Here is a 20734-nt window from a genome sequence, read left to right on the forward strand (position 1 = left end):
GCTTAAGAAACTCATATGCAACCTTTTAAACAATTCTGAAAAAACAGAAGACGTGTAAAAGATACCACACCACTCCAGACACAAACATCCGTTTTGGGGAAATAGTGCACAAGCCCTCGGTGGCAAATACGACACTCCTGTAGGTGGTTTGACAAATGCTGGCGTGATAAACTCTAAAAATCGTACTTGAGGCCCTATGGAACGTTGTCGTAACTATTAGCCTATAGAAATTAGGTAGACTTTGAATGACTTCATAGACTAGAAAATGGAATATACTGCTGGCAATTCAGTGGAGAAAGGAAGGATGCTTTTCATGATCATCTTTTCCCTCTTTTCGGCTCTTGAATATTTCTTTGTGAATTGGTGAGTGGTTTGGAAGGGTGTGGTTCCTTGAGGTATTTGCGATTGGGGCGGGGAAGGCATTGAAGCATATTGCCGCTTAATGGCCGAACAAAACAAGTAGTGAACAGCATTGAATGAGTGTGAAGAAGGCTGTGTAGGTCAATCCCTGCAATGCACTTCCAGCAGTGCTGGCACATAGGAAAGGCTCCATAAATGATAGTTATTTGTACTTACTGCTGTGGTTGCTATGATTATCAGCCACCCTTTTAATAATTAAACCCAGTGAATAATAGGCTTTATTGTTCAAAGTTTTTGTTACATCTCCCAGCATCCAGCAGAGAGGGGACAGAATTATATAAAGATTTAAGTTTTCCACTCTTCCAAACGTGTCACAGAAAGAGCCTCCACGGTGACCTTTGAGAAAGCAGTCCCCGTGTCCTACTGCTAGCAGATAATCCGTGATCACTTACCATCAGCCTCTCTCACTACCACTGTGAAGTATTTCACAGCTCCATTGGTGTCGCTGAACCAGCTGCAGTTGAAAGTGAAGTTGATGGAAGATTTGCTAATTAGCACATCCTTTTTATTCACACGGATATGTGGAGGTGGAGGAGGGGGCCCTGAAAAAGGATGGAGAAGGAACCCAGGGGAGTCACAACTCTGCTTTTCCATATAACAACAATCAGTGAAACGAAGTTCTCCACGCACCGACCTCAGTGTGTGCGCGCGCGCGTGTGTATGTCTGTGTGGAAAGCTTGTGATCCAGAAAACCTCCTCCTCTCCTAGAGGAAAGCAGGCAGAGGAAGTGATGTGCCAGTGGCACGTTAAACCTAATGAAAGAGGCAGCACCTCAGCAGGATTTCCTGAAGTCATAGCACCAAAGTGCTTAAAAGCTCCATTATAGCTCTAACTCTATCAGGCAAAGTGACGTATTTAAAGGCTAACTCATTCAAGTACCTTAAGATCATTTAACTTGTTTGCTGCCAGACACAGAGAAATGTCTCCATTCCCTGAAGGCTTCTAGGTTCTCTTTTCCAAGTGACAACAAGGCCTGCTCATGTGGAAGCGACCTGCATGCAAGTGAGTGGCAGTGATGGGTGCGGTACAACAAGGTGTTCACTCAGCGCATGCGTCCAGAAACACTTACGGTCTATCATTGTGATAGTGCTGTCTTCAACCACCTCGCTGGTCATGCCAGCCGACTGCACCTTGATGGACACCAGGTACCTCTTATGGGGCACCAGCATCATGATGTTGAGCAGAGATTTTTCTTTCTCCAGCTTTCTGGAAAATTCAACTTCTTGAGTGTCCATTTTCCGACATTCAATGCTATACCCATCAAAGTCAGAATCAGGAGGGATCCAAGAACAGGCGATGGCTGTGGAGTTCTGAGGCCTGCAATGCAGGTTTTGTATCTTATCTGGCTCTAAAGGAGAGAAAGGAGGAGACACTTCTTACAACTCTGTGAGACGTATTTTTTTCTTCCAGCTCCTCTGGGCCCTACTTGCTCTGAGGTCTAAATAAATAATTCTCAAAATTTACTTGGATTGTTTTTCAAGAAAAAAAATTATTATGGATCTCCCAAGGAATTTCACACTCTGCGAAACATTAAAAATTAAAACGCTGTCCCTTTAGAAAATCACCAGGTGCCAAAGTGATCAGAAACACAAATACACAACTAAGTTTAGTGGGGGCACTAAAATTAAGGGGCAGAGTCAGATCAAAGGTGGGGCTGAATAGCCAAAAGATTAAAAATGCAGCTTGGCCTGCCAGAATTCAAATTCTGTTTATCAGCTGTGACTTCTTAGGCAAGTTACGTAAGGTGTCTGTGTCCCATTTGTAAAGTGGGGAGACCAAGAGTACCTCGATCCTGTGATCACTGTGATGGTTCAGGGAGTAGAACCAGGCACAGCCACCTAGAAAATGGTGGTTGGCAGAGTAATCGCTCAGTAAATACTAGCTGTTACGAGAAAATTAAGAAACGGCATTGCTTACTTGTTAACCCCCTAGGCCCTGGCTCTGTCCCCCTCTTCCACTTTTGCCTTTCCTGCTCACACACATGTTCCAGGCACCGAAACTGCTTCTGGCTCCCCATGTACACCACGCTCCTCCACCTGCTATGCTTATGGTCGTTCATTTTCTTCTGCCCAACAGAGTGCCAGACCCAGTAGGGACCCAGTGAAAGGCAGCTGATCTCATTAGTTGTTGTGAATGACACCACAAGGAGTAAGAGATACAGTTGGACAGAAAGGCACTTATGTGACCTGACCGTGCACATTAATAACCAAACTCTATAGGCTTTCCCAACCAGCTGCATGCCTACATCTCTAACTACATCCTAGGAAGCTACACTGTACGATTTGGATAAGTAGTTTTTGAATTTTAATATTAGCAGCTGAGCCATTTAAAAAAGAAAAGGCCGGGGGCGCCTGGGTGGCTCAGTCGGTTAGGCATCCGGCTTCGGCTCAGGTCATGATCTCGCGGTCCATGAGTTCAAGCCCTGCGTCGGGCTCTGTGCTGACAGCTCAGAGCCTGGAGCCTGTTTCAGATTCTGTGTCTCCCTCTCTCTCTCTGACCCTCCCCCGTTCATGCTCTGTCTCTCCCTGTCTCAAAAATAAACGTTAAAAAAAATTTTTTTTAAATAAAAAATAAAAAAAATTAAAAAAAGAAAAAAGAAAAGGCCGGTGTGCCTGGGTGGCTCAGTTGGTTAAGCGTCCGACTTCGGATCAAGTCATGATCTCAGGTTCGTGAGTTTGAGCCCCACATCAGGCTCTGTGCTGACAGCTCAGAGCCTGGAGCCTGCTTCGGATTCTGTGTCTCCCTCTCTCTGCCCCTCCCCCTCTTGTGCTCTGTCTCTGTCTCTCTCTCAAAAATAAATAAACATTAAAAAATATATTTAAAAAAAAAAAAGGTCTCAGTTCCCTGACATGTTAAATCAGAGGGTCGCTGGTCCTGTGCTTTAAGCGTGCCTTGGTGGTCAGGGGTGCTCTGCTGGGGTGACCTCCCTAAGACTTTCCTTACCTTGCCCCTTGTCCCCTGGAATTTCTGAGGAAATTCTTGAAAATCTGGGTCTAGACCACCCTATTTCATTCCAGGAGTCAAAAGTCTTGACAAAATTCATTTGAAAAAGCCTGCCCATTGTTTTATTGATCCCAGCAGAAAATACAGTAACAATTTTCAGACAGCACTAATCAGTGGCATCAAAGCATCAAAAAGACTCACAAGAGCACTGCATGATGAGGGGAGGGATTGAAAAAATAAGGCTAAAGACACTTATGTTTGACCTTTAGGACACCAAATAGAAAAAAAAAAAAAACCCTCTTCCATTTCATTGTTGGATTTTCATAGTCCCTGTTATAAATGTAATCCTTTTCTCTTTTCTCCACCTGCCCTTCCTCCCCAAATTAAAATTGTATATTGGTTCATACACCCTGTAGGTAGGACTGGCTACGTAACTTTCAAGGTCCAGTGCCAAATGCAAATGCAATGCCCCATGTTCAAAATATTATTAAGATTTCAAGATGGTGACAACAGAAAATGAGACCAAGCATAGGGTCCCTCCAGACGCAGGCCTTGTGTGCCTGCACAGCAGAAAGCTCTAAGCCCTGCTTGCAGAACAGATCACAGATGAGCGACTAGGAACTATGTGTAGACCTAGTAATCAATCCCTCACAGAGAAGCACCTGTTGCTCTGATTTGGTATTCAACCCACCTTCTCCTGACACCTCCTCCTTCGTTATAGGACTCTCCTTAACAATCATGACTTTGAAATACTCAGTATCTTTGTGCCACTGAATGAATTTCTATTACATATCAAGGTCTAAAATATCAGCTAAGTCATAACAGTTTAGATAAGAATGATTTAGAAAAAAAATCAATCTGAAGATTTTTCAGGATACAGGAATTGGCCTTTGAGGCAAGCAATAATTGTGTCTTTTAAAAATGTTTCTATTTATTTTTGAGAGAGAGAGAGTGAGAGAGGAGCTCAGACAGAGGGGGACAGAAGATACAAAATAGGCTCTGTGCTGACAGCAGACAGCCCGATGTGGGGCTTGAACTCAAGAACCGAGAGATGATGACCTGAGCCGAAGATGGAAGTTTAACTGACTGAGCCACCCAGGTGCCTCAGTAATTGTGTCTTTTCAAACATTAACTGCTTCTTAATCTTTTGAACTCCTTCAGACTAATCACAGCTGGAAATCAAGACATCTTCTCTGTTCAGCCTTAGAGAAAGTCTTTAAAAATATCCTGCCTGATCCATAATTCTAATAATTTGCTCAAAGAATAATATAGAAATTTGCTTCAACCTCTTTCCTCAGTTCTTTCTCCCTCCTCCTTTCTGCCCCTAAATCCCACATGCCTTCTAAGGCCTCAGGTCACATCCCTATTCACTAAGAAATTAGTACCTGCTATGGGCAAGGTGCTCTTCTAGAGACTGTGAACAGTTCAGAAGTGAATAAGGCATTAGCCCTAACCTCTAGGAAGGTAGAGGAGTACAAAATAGCCATAATACGAGTTGGCAAGGAGAATGTACCAGAAGAAATGGAGAAAGAAGGCGGTGGGTGGAGCACCAGACAACTTCTCAGAGTCGGTGGTGGGCAGGAGTTGGCAAAGGTTTTCTGGCAGAGAGGACACCTCGCTGAGAATTGGGAAAGGGGTGTTTCAGGCAGAGAAATGCATGAACCCAGGCACCCAGGGGGGGAAGGTGGAAGATCAGGGCTTGCAGATTGTTCATCGTGGCTGGAGCAGATGTGTGAGAAACGGAGTAGTGGAATGATTCCACGTGGGAATGATCAACTTCTCTGTTGCTTAACCCTCTATTATGATGGGTTTTCTGTTACAACCAAACCCAGTCCTAACTAATGCAATCCTTAAAGTTCTATCAGCCCTTCCCCATAAAACACAGCACTGAGTCCCTCTTCTCGCCAGCGGCTCTCCTTGTAGGCATGCTCCATTTCGTAAATGCCACTCTTAAATCCCAGCACCCAGGACAGAATACAGTATTCCAGAAGCCATTTAATCAGTCCAGCCTCTACTGAGTTCTTACCTGAGCACCTGTTTTGGTTATACAGCCCACGGTAAGCCACTGAAAACCCATCCTGAGCTCGCTGTAAATTAAAACTCTTAAGTTCTTTTTCACAAATTTCTCTTGACATCCAACTATTTAATCCCAAACTGCTCTTTGGATACACTATGGAGTACAAGTTATAATTATTATAAGATTAATGTTTGTTGAATAGATGAAACAACTACTTGCTTAAGTTTATAATTTTCAACTATTTATTTTTATAAATAACCACTATCTGATCTGGTTGTAGAAATGACATATATAGGTATTACTGAAAAATAAATATGTGGATTGAGGTTTCTATACTGAAAACGTTTGTTCTTTGAGATTTGCTGTACCTATTACAAAGTGCCTTTGGGAAGGAACTGATATATATTTCATTGCCAAAGTATTTTTATCTTTAGGATTTACAGCGATATGTCCTAGCTGACCCCTCTGTTTCTAGTTTGCCCCTTTCAATCCATTCTCTACACTGTACCCAGAGTGACTTCTTATAGTGCAAATTTGATTACGAGATCTTGGCTGCAAATCCCTTGGTGGCTCCAACTGATTGAGGAGAAAGTTGAAATCACTGCTGTGGTTCACAAGACATTTTATGACCTGATTCTCTTAATCCTCACCTTTTATGCTCTGGCCAACTAACCTCTTCTGTTCCTCTCTCCTGCCTGGTCTTGGAATATTTTATTCTGTCTATCTAGAATATTCTCCACTTCGTTCCCCATATCCACCTGGTGAGTTCTTTAGGCTTTGATTTGGAAGTTTCTTCTTCCAGGAAGCTCTCTTGTATTGGCTCAGATGCCCCTACCATGGGTTTCTACAGAGCCAAATACTTACTTCGTCACACTTCCCACTCAAGCTCCATGAGGGCAGAGACAACCTCTTTACTGCCCATTGTTGTTAATGTTGAAGGAATGAAGACGTCTATACAGACTTATGCCTGAATTCAAATCTAACCAACCCCAAGTAAAAATGTGGATTTAAACCAAGCCTCGCTGGAGTAAGAAGTCGCAACACATACTTCCCCCTCACTCCATCTGAGAACCAAGAGTAGTAAAACATGCCATACTTGTCCTCACGGATCCAGATACTGGTTTGCTATAGGTTTTCCAGGAATCACCGCTGATAGTCTTGACACTAAACTGATAGGATCTCCCTGGACGAAGACCATACACAATGCGTCCTTCCGATTTTCTATTGCTGTAGGGGTTGAAGACCGTGATGGCATCTCTGGGGAACCACTGTAGCTCAAAGTCATCGTAGTCTGTCCAGTCTGGTGGCCCCTTCCAGGTGATGGCCAAGGATGTGTTTGTAACATCAGCAAATGAGATAAGACTGGGAGGACTTGGGGCTGCATGTAGGAGAACATGAAAAAAATCACATAAACATGTCTATGCCATAGCATAGACGAGAGCTGGGTGACATCAGATGTACCTTAAGGTGCTTTGTAGGAAGCAATAATATGAAAATATAATAGAAGCTTCTATCTATAGTGTTTACTATGTGTCAGTTGCAGTCCTCAAGTGTTTTACGTGCATCTTATTTAATTTTCCTAAGGAGAGATTCCTTACCAAGGTGCTGTGGAGCATGGGTGCGCCCTGAATGGGTTACAAGTGTGCAAAGGTATTGGTTCCATTAGATTTTGAGGTGTGAGGGCTACAATCCACAATTATGCCCAGTTGCAGATAGCTCTGTTCATTGATCCCAGGGTGGTGTACAGATTAATGTTATCTATGTATGCCCGGGAGATAAAAAATTTAGGAAGCATTGCCAATAGCAATGCAATGATGACGTATATGATTATCCCCATTTTACGGATAAGAAGACTGAGACTTCGAGATGTTCAATGACCTTCCCAGCTTCACATAGGTAAGTGGCAGAGCTAAGTTAAGGACCTAGACCCTTTTCCTAGATCTTGTAGGAACAGTGGTTAAGGTCTGCTTCCTTTATCCATTGTAGCATAGTGCCTTCCCAAGAGCTAGCACGAGGCACTCCATTATTGATTTTCTTTCTTCTTATTAAAACCATAACTCAAATGTGTCTTTAGAAGCTACTTCCAACCAATAGTTGGCCTTTGGCAACAGAGCTCCTTACCTGTTCTGCTCTCCCCCATGAGCTTGTTCCTGAGGTCCCCGCTGTGAGTTACCACACACAGCGTGTACTTCCTTCCAGGAATGAGGCCATGGAAACGCCACTCTGTCAGGTTCTTGTCTTTCCAGTTTTCCTTCTTCGTGCCATTGGGGTTGTACAGAATCAGCTCATAAAAATCGAAGTCCCCAGAGGCTGGACTCCAGCTGAACCAGAGACTGTCTGTCATGTTCCGATTGGATCCCCGGAGGTTACTCACAGAAGCTGGGACTTAAACACAGTGAAAACCTTTACTAAGGACAGAGGAGTTACAAGCAAAAGCACTTGGCCTACAGGTGAGAATACGAGCTATGTTGGGCATATGGGTGAGTGGTACCCATTGCAGAGTCAGATCTTGCCTGCATTTCAGGGCACTTACGTAGAGGGGCATGTGGTCTAGAGATGTGGTACAAACGAAAATAAAAACAAACCAGCACAGGTGGTGGCTTCCATATGCTCACCACACATAGCCTGATAAACATCTGAAATGAAATCTTCAGAAATGATTAATTAAAACTCGTCAAACAGTTCATAACTTACCTTATGAATGGCCTTGAATATATTCACAAAAGGTGCCAGCCCTTTCCAGGCTGGCCCATCACACCCAGGCCCCTTATCCCATAACATCCTCCCCTGGGTCTCTCTGCTTCCTCTCCGCTCTCTTGTAGGTTCTCAGTTCCCTCATTCGTTTTCTTACCCAAATCTATATTGGTAGATCCTCACTTGGGAAAAGGGTGTTAACAGTCACGTCTACCACTATGTAACTTAGTCACACTGGCACCTGTCCCGTGGGTATTTAAGCTTCGTTATTCTCTGGGAGTGAAGACTGCTGTCTCTTGATGTCTAAAGGAACTTTAGACATTAATGAGCACATAAGAGAAGATGTGCAGAGGGCAGACTGTCCTAGAAACAGTAACATCGAGGCAATTCTATTCAGGGTCTAGGTGTATCCATATCTGTTGCTCATTTCATTCCCTCCCAAAAACACGCTGAGAACTTCTGTTGGGTGCCTGGGATACACTTCCCTCACCTACAAGGCTCACCTGAAATGCTTTCTCTGTCTAAAGTCGTTTCTTGTCCTGCCAAGTCACTCTGTCACAACATACTGTTTATTTCCTTCACAGACTTCAAGGCATTCCCAAGTCATGTCCCTTAAAAATCTGCTGTCTGGCCCTGCTTCCTCTCTGCCAATGAGAGCTCTATAGTCAGGGGCCTCATCTGTGCTGTTCACAGATTCCAGCAGTGAGCCCCATGCCCAGCATACAAAGCACTCAAAAACTATTGTCAGATGAGAAAAAAAAAAAAAAAAACTGAACGGGAAAATAAAATAATGGCCTCAAATTATGGAAAACGAGTGGATTCAGTTTCTTATTTGCAGCCCAGAGAGATGTCTCTTTCTCTCCTTTTCCTGCAATGCTTTGTGTGCATTTCATCCAGTGCCATGTTTCTGTCTCACAGTGGACATTGCTTGGTCCTTTTTGTAGTTGGCCCTTCTCCGGACCTGCCCTCCACTCCACGCGTGTCCTGTAGAAAGCTGAAAGGCACAGCTTGAATCAAACCACAGTGGGTTACAACCCTCTTGTGGCAGTTTGGTGGCAAACAGAGAAGCCAGAATCATTTTTCCACCAAACCCTATGAGGTCAACGAGTGGTGGCAACAGAGCAGAAGCCAGTGCAAAGGCAATTCTGATATGTAATCAAATGCCTGATTTCGGATAAAAAAGCCTGAAGGTCACAAAGTTCATATAAAGCTAGACCATGGCTGGAAGAGGGAACTAAGGACAAAACAAGGAAAAGCCAGTGAATACTGAGACAATTTCCCCACAATACATTCCTGCTTGGGTCTGGGCCTTACCTGTTCTACCGAATATGAAAGACTCATTAGACAGCTCCCCACTGTGAGTTACTATCACCATTTTGTACATTCGGCCTTGCAGCAGGTTCTGGAAAGAGATACTCTGGATTCGTGGGTTGACTTGAGCTCTCTCCTGAAGCGTTCCATCTGGGTTATACAGAAAAATGTTGTACCCGTTGAGTTCCCCTTCTGAGGTGGTCCAGCTTAAGGTCAGATGTCTGGTGGAGTTCTCTACGATCCTCAGATTGGTGACAGCTGCTGGGACTGGAAAAGTTGAGCGAGAGGGTGAGACCGAGTTTTAGTACCCCCTTGACACAGCCCAGGCCTGACGCCCAGGTGGATACACTCCACAGCAGCTTCAAACACATGGTCTCGGCCTTCAGAAAATATTGACTTCATGGGGACCCCAAAACTAAGAAGACTGAATTTTGTGCATTACTGATGTTGAAACTGTCAATTCAAACAACAACAACAACAACAACGACAAAACAAAAGCACAAGAGAACAAAGAAAAACCAGTAACTGGGAAATTATCTACAAATATGTTTTTTGGATATAAAATAAATGTTAATCTGACCTGTGTGACTAAATGTTTTTCTTTCTTTCTTTTTAAATTTTATTTGAGAGAGAGAGAGAGAAAGAGAGAGAGAGAGAGAGCACAAATAGGAGAGAGGGGCAGAAAGAGAGGGAGAGATAATCTACGTGGGGCTCAATCCTACAATCCTGGGATTATGACCTGAACTGAAACTAAGAGTAGGATGCCCAATTGAGCCATCTGGGTGCCCCAAGGCTAAATGTTTTTCTAATAATAAGAGCTAGATAAAAAATAAAAAACTATCTCTGAATGCCATTTGAAAGCTAAGGAATGGCAAACGGAAGTAAGGGCAGCGGGGAGGGAAGAGAAGTGGGAAAGAAAGAGAAAAGCAGACAGAAGGAGGAGATTTGAGTCGGGGATATGGGAAAGAGATGCAAGAGGAAAAGCCAAAACCATTAAACAAATAGTAATGGGGCACCTGGATGGCTCAGTTATTAAGCATCCGGCTTAGGTCATGACCTCACGGTTCATGGGATCGAGTCCCGCACGGGGCTCTGCACTGGCAGGCTCTCTCTCTCTCTCAAAATAAAAAAATAAACTTAAAAAAGCAGTCTTAAAAATTATTTACATTGGGATTTTACGACCCTTTCGGTCTTCAGTGGTACCTGTTGGCAAAATGATCAAGAGCCACCAGAAATGACCTGCTTCCAAACTGTTCGCACAGGTGCTGCCTAATTCCACGGATGCCAGTGGAAACAGAACACCTGCCTCAGTCTCTTCTGGGTTCTTCTCCCTCCAGTCTAAACACTTCCTGTTTTATTTTCTCCCTCTCCCTGTGCCAGATCCCTGAAAGTTGATGTTTCCCATCATTCCATCCTCTGTCCCCTTCCTACTCCATAACATTGGCTAAACAACCAACCTCATTCACTTCATGGATTGCTATGACTAAATGTTTATGTCCCCTCCACCTCAAATTCTTATGTTGGAACCTAACCGCCAAAGTGATGGTACCAGGGGCTGCGGTTATTGGGAGGTGATTAGGTCATGAGAGTGGAGTCCTCATGAATGGGATCAGTGCCCTTATAAAAGAGACCCCAGAGAGCTCTCTCGTCCTTCTACCATGTGAGGACACAACAAGAAAATGCCATCTATGAACCAGAAAATGGGACCCTACCACACATCAAATCTGCTGGTGCCTTGATCTTGGACTTCCAGCCTTGAGAATTGTGAAAAATACATGTTTGTGGTTTAAGCCACCCAATTTGTGGTATTTTTGTTATAGCAGTCTGAACAGACTAAGGCATGTATTTAATTAGAATTTTTGTCCAAATATTTATCTCCAGCTCACTTTTCTGAGCTTGGGCCATATTTTCTATTACTGATGATCATCTCTCACTGCAAGCCATTCAGACATCTCAAACTCAGTACAAAACTGAATCCTGTCTCTTTCTCCTTGACACTGCTCCCCCGTTCCTCTTATCTCAATTAATGGCATCATCTTCTTCCAGATACCCCAGGTAGAAGTTCTGGAATTTTCTGTTCCTCCTCCTGTATTCTACTCGGACACCAAGTAGCCATCTTATCTAATGAAGAAGTATTTCTTGACTGTATCTACTTTTCTTCACCAGGGCCCCTGTGTTAGTTCAGCTTTTGACCCTTATCATTTCTATAACTGCAGTCATCTTATGACCCCAGTTACCTTTCAGACCACATCACCCCACTTTGTTCTCACTCACTCCGCTCCAACTATTCTGGCCTCTTTACTGGTCCAACAGGCCAGACACACTCCTGCTTCAGGATCTTTGCCTTAGCTCTTTGCTCTGCTTAGGGATATTCTTCCCCCAAACGCCTGCATAACCCTTTTTCTCATTTCTTTCAGACTTTTATTCAAATATCACCTTCTCAACAAAACCTGTGAGGACTGTGCTATCTAGAATTGTAAGCCTCGGGGCGCCTGGGTGGCTCGGTTGGTTAAGCGTCGGACTTCGGCTCAGGTCATGATCTCACGGTTTGTGGGTTCGAGCCCTACGTCAGGCTCTGTGCTGACAGCTCACAGCCTGGAGCCTGCTTTGGATTCTGTGTCTCCCTCCCTCTCTCTCTGCCTCTCCCCTGCTCGCACACACACTCTCTCTCTCTCAAAAATAAATAGACATTAAAAAATTTTTAAATTGCAAGCCTCTAACACTTGTTAATCCCACTTTCCTGTTTTACTTTTTGGGATTCACCACCATCTAATCTACTATATTTTTACTTATTTATTTTGTTTACTGCCTTTCTTTCCTACTACAATGTAAGCTTCATGACCACCAGGGTTTGTTTTAGTCACTTCTGGGTAGCCAGCATTTAGAAAGGTGCCTAGCACATAGTTGGTGCTCAATGACAAATGAATCAATGAATGAGTCTCTTCTCCATTCAACCTATCTATCCCCCACTGCCATCTGATTTATCTTCTTTAAGGTACAAATTTTTATTACAAAGCACTCACTGTCTGGCTGAAAAACCTGTATTGTCTCCTCACTGCTTATAAGATGAAAAATAACCCCCTGAGGAAGACGTGCCAGGCGCTCTCTAATCTGGCCCTAATCTGCCTTTCCAGCCTCTCCTCTCCATCATGCCACCCACACCTCATCCATCCATTGCTTCTCACTGCTCCTTCTCACACCTCCCTGTCTTGGCACAGGACAGTCTGTCTGTACATGGTGTCCTTTTACCTTCTCTCCACACGCAGAATTGTTTCATCCTTCATGACAGTACTGAAACGTCAGTTTTACGAGGACCTCCCAATTCTACCTGTCCTCCATGCTCCTCTTGGTATTGGACATTCCTTTCTTCTATATAATCCTTATCACAAGTATTGTCATCACAAATATCACAAAGTATTGTCATCCTTTGTCTATGTGTCTGTCTATCCCACCAGTCAGCCAGCTCTTCCGGGACAAAGCATGCTTAATTCATCTTTTCATCTCTGTCAGCATCACCCCCCCTTTCATATCTAGCTCCTTCATAAGTAATCAATTAGACCAGTGTTGTTGTCTGAATAATGACCCCCCAAGATGTCCATGTCCAAATCCCCAGAACCTGTGAACATGTTATCTTATGCGGCAAAGGGGACTGTATACCTGTGATTAAGTTAAACATCTTGAGGCAGGGAGCTTATCTTGGATTGTCCAGGTGGTGACTCACAAGAGTCCTTAAAATATGGAGGAGGGACGCAGAAGAGTAAAGAAAGAGATATGGTGACATACACCGAGGTTGGAACAATGCCATTGTTGGAAGGAGGACATGAGCCAGGGAATCTGAGTGGCCTCTAGAAGCTGAAGAGGCCAAGGAGAGCTTCTCCCCTAAAGTCTCCAGGAGAAACACAGCCCTGCTGATACCCGATGCCTTAATTTTAGCCCCATTAGACCCACTTTCAGTTTCTGACCCCCAGAGCTACAAGATAAAAAATCTATGTTGCTTTAAGCCGCCAAGTTGGCGGTAACTTATTGCAGCGGCAGGCAGTAGGTTTTAACACTGTATCTGAACTGGCGTGGGGTAGGCTGAAACCTGTGCGGAGAGGCTGGCTGACAGGGAAGTGGTAAATCATGGTGAATGTTCCCACTGTGTCAAGAAACAGACATCATCTCCCCGTGTTGCTTCATCTCTCCGACCCTTCGGTTCTGAAGGAATAGCACACAGGGAGAGATCTGGTATGAAACAAGCCATGCGGATTACCTGTTCGGCCTTCAGTTTGGGCTTCTTTGCTGAAGAGACCTCCACTGACAGTTAAGATCCGAATCTTGTACTTTGTTCCCGGTGTTAGGTCTTCAAATTTGTGCTGCGTGGTGGAGGCTGGCTCTGACGTGTTACTCAGAAGGATCCCATTTTCATTTAGAAGCAGGATCTCGTATCTTTCTGCCACACCAACAGCCTTTTGCCAACTTACGGTTAAGGAATGACTGCTGTATGCGTTGTTTGCAACTATTCCCTGGACAGATGCTGGAACTGCAAAGAAAGAAGAGAAGCAATGGCCATCAGGTTCCCTCACTTAGGGTAAACCGGCTGAGAAACCAATGGAGAAAAACTGTCCTAAATGAACTGTGGGTAGAAGACGATGCTACCAGTTCACTTGTGTTGCACCTACACTCCCTGTGTGTGCCCTTAGGAGAGAGCACTTCTTGGCCTGAATTATCTGTACACCTGCTTTGGGTCTCCATTCTTTTCGCTGAATTAAGACAGGATCTTGAAGTCAAACAAGTAGAAAAATTAGTGAAAGTGACACTGATAAATATGCAGTGATTCATATTTATGTATCTAGAAAGTGGAAGATGCTGAACACATTTACATTCAGTGAATATAGTTTGGACGGCTGAATTATGTTTAGACTCTCATTCCCAAGATTAACTCAAGTCAAAGCTCTGAGCCTTCACCTAAGCAGTAGCATATAATGATTTTTTTTTTTTACTATGGCTCCTGATGTGAAAGGCAAAATAGTATTATTTTGAATAATATTTTCTGTCCTAGGCTCATATTTTTTTTTCTCATTCTACATAATCTTAAGAGATCTCATCCACTCCCATGGTTTGAATTGTTACCCATATGGTGACGACTCCCAAATTTAAACTTGCAGTTCAGATCTCTCTTCTATTTTTGCAAATGACATCTCTCCCTGCATGTTCCATCCAATTCTCATGAGGCCCAAATTGGACTCCTCAGCTCCCTCCTCATAACCTCTTTCTTGTCCTTTGTTTCTCTTGGTCCAAGCTGGAAATGTGGGTTGTCACTCTGATCCTTCTACATATATAATCAAACATGGGTCTTGTAATTTCTAAGTCCTAAATCTCATATCTCTTTCATCTATCCACTTCTCTCCCTTCTCTATCCACTACTACTCCCCTAGGACAACATCATCCCTCACATTAGTGATCAGTCCCCTTGCTTCCTCGCCTCCCACACTATGTGTGACATATTCTCACAGCACCCCCATGTGGATGGCCCTTCAATGGCTCTCCATAATTCTAAACACCTTAACAAGGCACACAAGGCCCTTCAAAATTTGGTCCATCTACTTACTTGGCCACATGGTTCATCTTTAGTCTAGCATACCACACAGTGCGTAGGTCCTTAAATGTGCCATACTTTCTCTCACCTTCAGGCCTTTGTTTTTTTCTGCTGGAACCAAGTCAACATACGTGTCACCAGTATGACTCTTAGTGTCTATTTAGATGTTACCTTTTCCTGGAAGCCTTCTCTGACTCTTCATGTTTGCTCCTAACACACCTCATTATGATTTTTATTTTAGAACTTGTGCTGTAATTGCCTTTTTATTTCTCTGTCTCCTTCACTAGATCATAAGCTTCTTGAGGTTGGGGCTCTATCTTGCTACAGAATTCCCATTTTCTAGCATAGTGCTTAACATATGGTTGGAGATATACATATATGAAATAGAGACATAGTAGGGCACAGTACAGAAGCCCAGGCCCCACAGCTAAACAAGTGGTTATGAGAATGGAAGATCTATTGTATCCCAGTATAGAGGGTATAAGGTTCGGAGCCAGACAGACTTAGATTTGAATTATAGCTCCTGGTCTTATTACTTATATACTTGATAATGTTCTATAAACTTTCTGAGCCCTATTTTCATCTGTAAGATGAAAAGAATGATCTCTATCTTCTAGTGTGACTCGAGATAATTTTAAATGCCTGGCATATAGCAGGTGCTTATAGCTTATTTTTGTTTTATAAGTAATATATTAACAGTAATATTAATATAAATAGGCACATTATTCCTTCATTTGCTACTTGTTCTTGTAACAAATGAAGTAAATGGCATAGGTGTTCATTTAAAAAAGTAATTTTGAGAAAGGGGTAAACTTTACAGAAAAGGGTAAATATTTATAGGTAGTTAATGTCAATAGTTCTAAGTGTCTACTTGTTAAAATTAAAGTTTTTATATCCTTTAGCACATATGCAAATGTATTCAAATGATTTGGTTCCTAATTACCTTTCATTTGTTTTGAAGATCTCTATTAAGAAAGAAAAATGCAAAAAAAAAAAAAAAGTATGAGAAAGACTCTTGAAACCACATTCAATTGTAGCTTTGGATTTGGTTAGTTTTGATTTGTGAATAGCTAAGTAAGTCCATCTGTTGTCCCATTATGGATAAAATTTGGCTTTTTTCCAAGCGGGCACTCACCTGTCCACCCAACGGCGTCTATCTGGTTCCTTAGGGACCCACTGACCGAGGCAATCACAATCTGGTACTGTTCCCCGGCCACCAGTCTATGGAATGTGTGCTCAGAGACGTGCTTGGAGATAGTCTGAGACTCAACCTTTTGATTCTGCCTGAACGCTGACACGGTGTAAGAATCAACATCGCCCCCACCAGGAGTCCAGTTGACTGTCAGGCTGTCTGTCGCCCCATTGGAAGAAATGTGAATATTTTTGACAGTGCTTGGAACTAAAAAGGAAAATAAATTTAAAAGTCATCACTCAGAGAATGAACTGTGGAAATTTTCAGCCAAAATTTTCGTGCTTCTTATATTTTGGCACTTACTAAAAGAACTTGCTCAGATTTTTCTGCCTGAATTGAAGCTGATAGGGGAAGTTTAGGGGGACATGGAAACCAGTGAGTAGAAATGAAGAATGCCAGTAGTAGAGTGAGGGGCTAGTAACATTGCCTTGGTTCAGGTCTTGGTTTTCTCATTTACTATCTGTGGAACTATAGGCAAGTTACTTAACCCTCTGTAAGTCTCAGTTTCTTCATCAGAAAAATGGCAATGTTAGTAATTGTAACCAGCCCACAGAGTTGTGAGGATTGAACAAAAATGTACATGTTAAGTTCTTTACTATGGGTCTGGCTCAAAGTAAACTGTCAATAAATGTCAACTATCATAACAACACTCCGAACAAAGTTCCAAAGAAAGGATACCCAACCAACAGAGTTGTTTTTTTTTTTTTTTTAATTTATATGACTTACAGGCACCAGCTATTCACATAAATCCAATGCTATTTGCTGTTTCTCTGAAAGCCTTTTTTCGTTTTACCCTGTGTTGTACTTTAGTTAATCCAGATTGGACAACATCGTTGTCACCATCAAGATAACCTCACTTCTTGCCATCTCCTTCTTACCCTAAAATCCTCATCCCAAATGCCTGGCTACCCAACATGCTAAATACACCACCACAACTACTCAGGTTCAAGAGCCACATTTGAAATTACCTGTGAAGCCCTCAATGAAGGCTGACTGCTGTACATCTCCACTGATGGTCAAGACAAGGATTTTATACTGGCGCCCTGGGGTCAGGGAGGTGAATCGATACTCAGTTGCAGTATTTACAAGGTGAAAAGGTGGAAATACTTTCATATCATTGAACAGCAGTTGGATCTCATATTGGTCAACATCCCCGTCAGCTCGTGACCAAGTCACCAGAAGGTCCTCAGTGCTCCTATTCCGCAATGTTAGATCCCTAACGGGCTCTGGGACTAGAGAGGAATAGAGAAGACACTTCAGGAATGTGACTGATTAAAGTTTACCTACACAATAATTTATGAATCACATTCAAGGAACTGGCAAACATCTCTTCCCCAAATAAACCACTTGAATTACTTCATGCATAATTAAATTAAATAAAAAAAATTGGAAGCAACTATTAAAATTATAACTTTTTTCCTGACATAAATCTTATATGTAAATGTTGGTAGAATATAATTATAAAATGAATTATGACCTCAATCATAAGATAAAAAAAGATGTCTAGAACTTTAAATGCCACAACGCAAGAGGACAAGGAAGAGAAATGGGACATTTGGCCTTCTTGCTTCCCGACTATGCTTGCTTTTATCTACCAATAAATATTCTGTAATCATAGGCCATCGCTTGGCCGAATGCTGTTAGCTCCAAGTAAGACTTACTGGGAATGTAATTTACTGATCAGTAAGCAGAGAAAATGCAAGGCTCATATATTTTATTGACTCAATGACCTTCAAGTCCCAACCAGCTACCAGATTTTGCGATCTTTCCACTTACTTGTTCTTCCATTCCCTTGTTCACTGGCTTCATATTGTCCACTTCTTGTACTAACAGTAACACTGTACAACCGTCCAGGGACTAACTTAACAAATACACACTCGTTTTCAGCCTTGGGAATGCTTTTGGTTTGAATGAAGTTGTTTTTGTTTTTAATGGTGACTTCATAGTGATCAAAATCTCCAGTAGCATGTAGCCAGGATACCTTTAAATAGTCGCTCCTGGCTGAGTTGCTAACACTGACTCCCTGGACCTTGTCAGGCACTGAAAAAGAGAACAGAGAAGTACTAAAGATATAGTGATTCTAAGTGAGTAATTGATCACAGATGACAACCTGAAACAGTAAAGGTAAGTGAGTAGATTTTTATTGTGGGCATTGAAAACAAAAGTTTTAGACCTTCAGATCACACGTTTCCAGAGGGGAAAGACTGTTATACTACACAATGTGTCTGGCCTACACAAAATGTCAGGTATAAGACTGAACATTAAAAATGATAACTGATGATTAATATGAATTGATGGTGATATTAATAATTCTAACATACCTGTTGACTCAAGATGTAATAAAAGTTACAAAGAAGAATACAAATAATCCAGAAGAAAAATGGAAGAAGAGGAAACACATAATTAATACATGAAGAGATGTCTAACATCACTGGTGATCAAATCAAGACCATGGCAAAATACCCTATAATTTTATGGCAAAATTAAAAAAACCCAATAGGACTTGGGATGAGAGAGGATCCTCAACCTCAGGAGAGTGGATGAATGAACTGGTATATATACACACTGAAATTATATAACAGTCATAACTAATTGCTTTCTAACTCAAAATGTAAAAATATGGATTTTTGTGCCTTTAACATCAAAACACAAAATACAAGTGGATGTTATCAATATAAGTCCCAAGAGATTATATACTGCATAAAATAACCTTTTATTTATTTATTTTTTTAATTTTGAGAGAGAGAGAGAGAGCATGAGCAAAGGAGGGGCAGAGAGAGAAGGAGAGAGAGAATCCTAAGCAGGCTCTGCCCTGTCAGCGCAGAGTCCCATTCGGGGTTCAATCCCACAAGCCGTGAAATCAAGACATGAGCTGAGATCAAGAGTCGGATGCTTAACTGACTGAGCCACCAAGCTAGCCCTAAAATAACCTTTTTAAAAATAATGTTAGGGGTGCCTTGGTGGCTCAGTTGGTTAAGTGTCCGACTTTGGCTCAGGTCATGACCTCGCAGTTTGTGAGTTCGAGCCCTGTGTCGGGCTCTGTGCTGACAGCTCAGAGCCTGGAGCCTGCTTTGGATTCTGTGTCTCCCTCTCTCTCTGCCCCTCCCCTGCTTATGCTCTGTCTCTCTCTGCCTCAAAAATAAATAAAACATTAAAAAAAATAATAATGTGAGAACCAAAGTGTTTTAACATAATTTTAGGACTACATAAATAAAACTGTGCAAAATGAAAGGCAAGAAGACAGATGAAAATGGGATTCACCTTTGGATGAATCAGTGAGGTGGGAACCATATGACTTGATATAGGTTATTGTCAAGGTTCTAGCTTTTATTATAGGTAGTGGTTTCTTGTGTGTATTACATTATTAAAAATGACTAATTAAATACCTAAATTAAATTAGAAGCCTAAAAAATAAATAAAAGTGACAAAACATGGTTTCCTGAACCAAGTATTAAGATTAATCCAATTTTGTGCACCTGAGGTTACCCCCAATAAATATACAAAGAAACAAACAATGTGTACTTGTGGTTTTCTCTCAACCAGTCTATCAATTGATCAATCAATTGGACAAAGCCTGTGTCTAAACCTTCTCTTCCACTTTCCTTTGAAGCACAAAATGACCCAGAAGTTTCAATATTTTGGCTTCTAAACCACATTTTCCATGATGTTTCTCACACCTACCGTTGCATTTTATTATATTTTGTTGGCATATGTGTAGTGGTTAGTTTTTGTATTAGAATATATCTCTCTGCAAAAAAATAAATTAAAAAAAAAAAAAAAGAATATATCTCACTGCAGATATGGAGCCAGGACAGGTATGCTTTCTTCAAGATATTTACCCAAACCGATTACAGTGTACCTAGAATTTATTGATCATAGAATAAAGGAAAAGAAATTTGGAAGTTTTTATGCACATGGGCTAAGTAAGAAAAGTCAATGACCCAGGCAATTTATTGAAGACAAAGCAACTATTACAGGAAGAAAAACCAGGTTACACACCATGCTAAGTCAATAAGGGGCTTTCCAGGTGGAATTGGAGGTAATCTGTGAGACTTGCCTTGCTGCACGATGAGATGATGTGATGCAGAATTAGAAATATTGATATTTTTACCCAAAATGTAGAACAAAAGCATTAGAAAAGGAAAAGGGCTTTGACACAATCAGCCAAAATCAACAAGACAGCAACTCAGACGTGACTCTATGTTAAACTGATTTGTTGGGGGCAATGGCTTGCCTTGATTGACTCATTGCATCAAATCCAAGTTCATGCTGCTTTAAAGAGTCAAGCAGGTGCTTTAAATAAAGGGTCCCTTTTTTTTTTTTTTGCATTTAAAAACAATCTTAGCAAAAGGCTTGCAGTATGAAGATCAGATGGATAGGAAACGTTCATGAGTTGACAGAGAGGGGAAGCAAGGGGTTAGTAGTTGGATGATACATCCTTTAACTCTGGTGATTTTTAGGCTCCAAGCTGATCAACATAAGACACTGACATAAGGCTGCTTCATAAATGGAAATCTACTTTTCACATCTCAGTCATTATTGTGATTTTTATCACTATAATTAGGCTTTAAATCATTTG

At 41.9% G+C, this 20734-nt stretch overlaps 1 protein-coding gene across 3 annotated transcripts in view; it reads right to left on the reverse strand.

The window, feature by feature from the left end:
- Positions 1 to 20734, reverse strand: part of PTPRB (protein tyrosine phosphatase receptor type B) — a 115203-nt gene that overhangs the window by 30325 nt on the left and 64144 nt on the right. For all 3 annotated transcript variants that reach the window (XM_060656980.3, XM_060656979.2, XM_060656982.2), the window contains 9 exons: positions 17932 to 18195; positions 17124 to 17387; positions 16099 to 16362; positions 13638 to 13907; positions 9389 to 9652; positions 7502 to 7765; positions 6477 to 6758; positions 1490 to 1768; positions 813 to 962 (listed from right to left, as the gene is read on the reverse strand). In XM_060656980.3, the coding sequence (XP_060512963.2) occupies positions 813 to 962; positions 1490 to 1768; positions 6477 to 6758; positions 7502 to 7765; positions 9389 to 9652; positions 13638 to 13907; positions 16099 to 16362; positions 17124 to 17387; positions 17932 to 18195 (2301 nt within the window). The remainder of the gene's footprint in view (positions 1 to 812; positions 963 to 1489; positions 1769 to 6476; positions 6759 to 7501; positions 7766 to 9388; positions 9653 to 13637; positions 13908 to 16098; positions 16363 to 17123; positions 17388 to 17931; positions 18196 to 20734) is intronic.

Source organism: Panthera onca, chromosome B4 (genome assembly GCF_046562875.1).
Source record: "Panthera onca isolate mPanOnc1 chromosome B4, mPanOnc1 haplotype 2, whole genome shotgun sequence".
NCBI lineage: Eukaryota > Metazoa > Chordata > Mammalia > Carnivora > Felidae > Panthera > Panthera onca.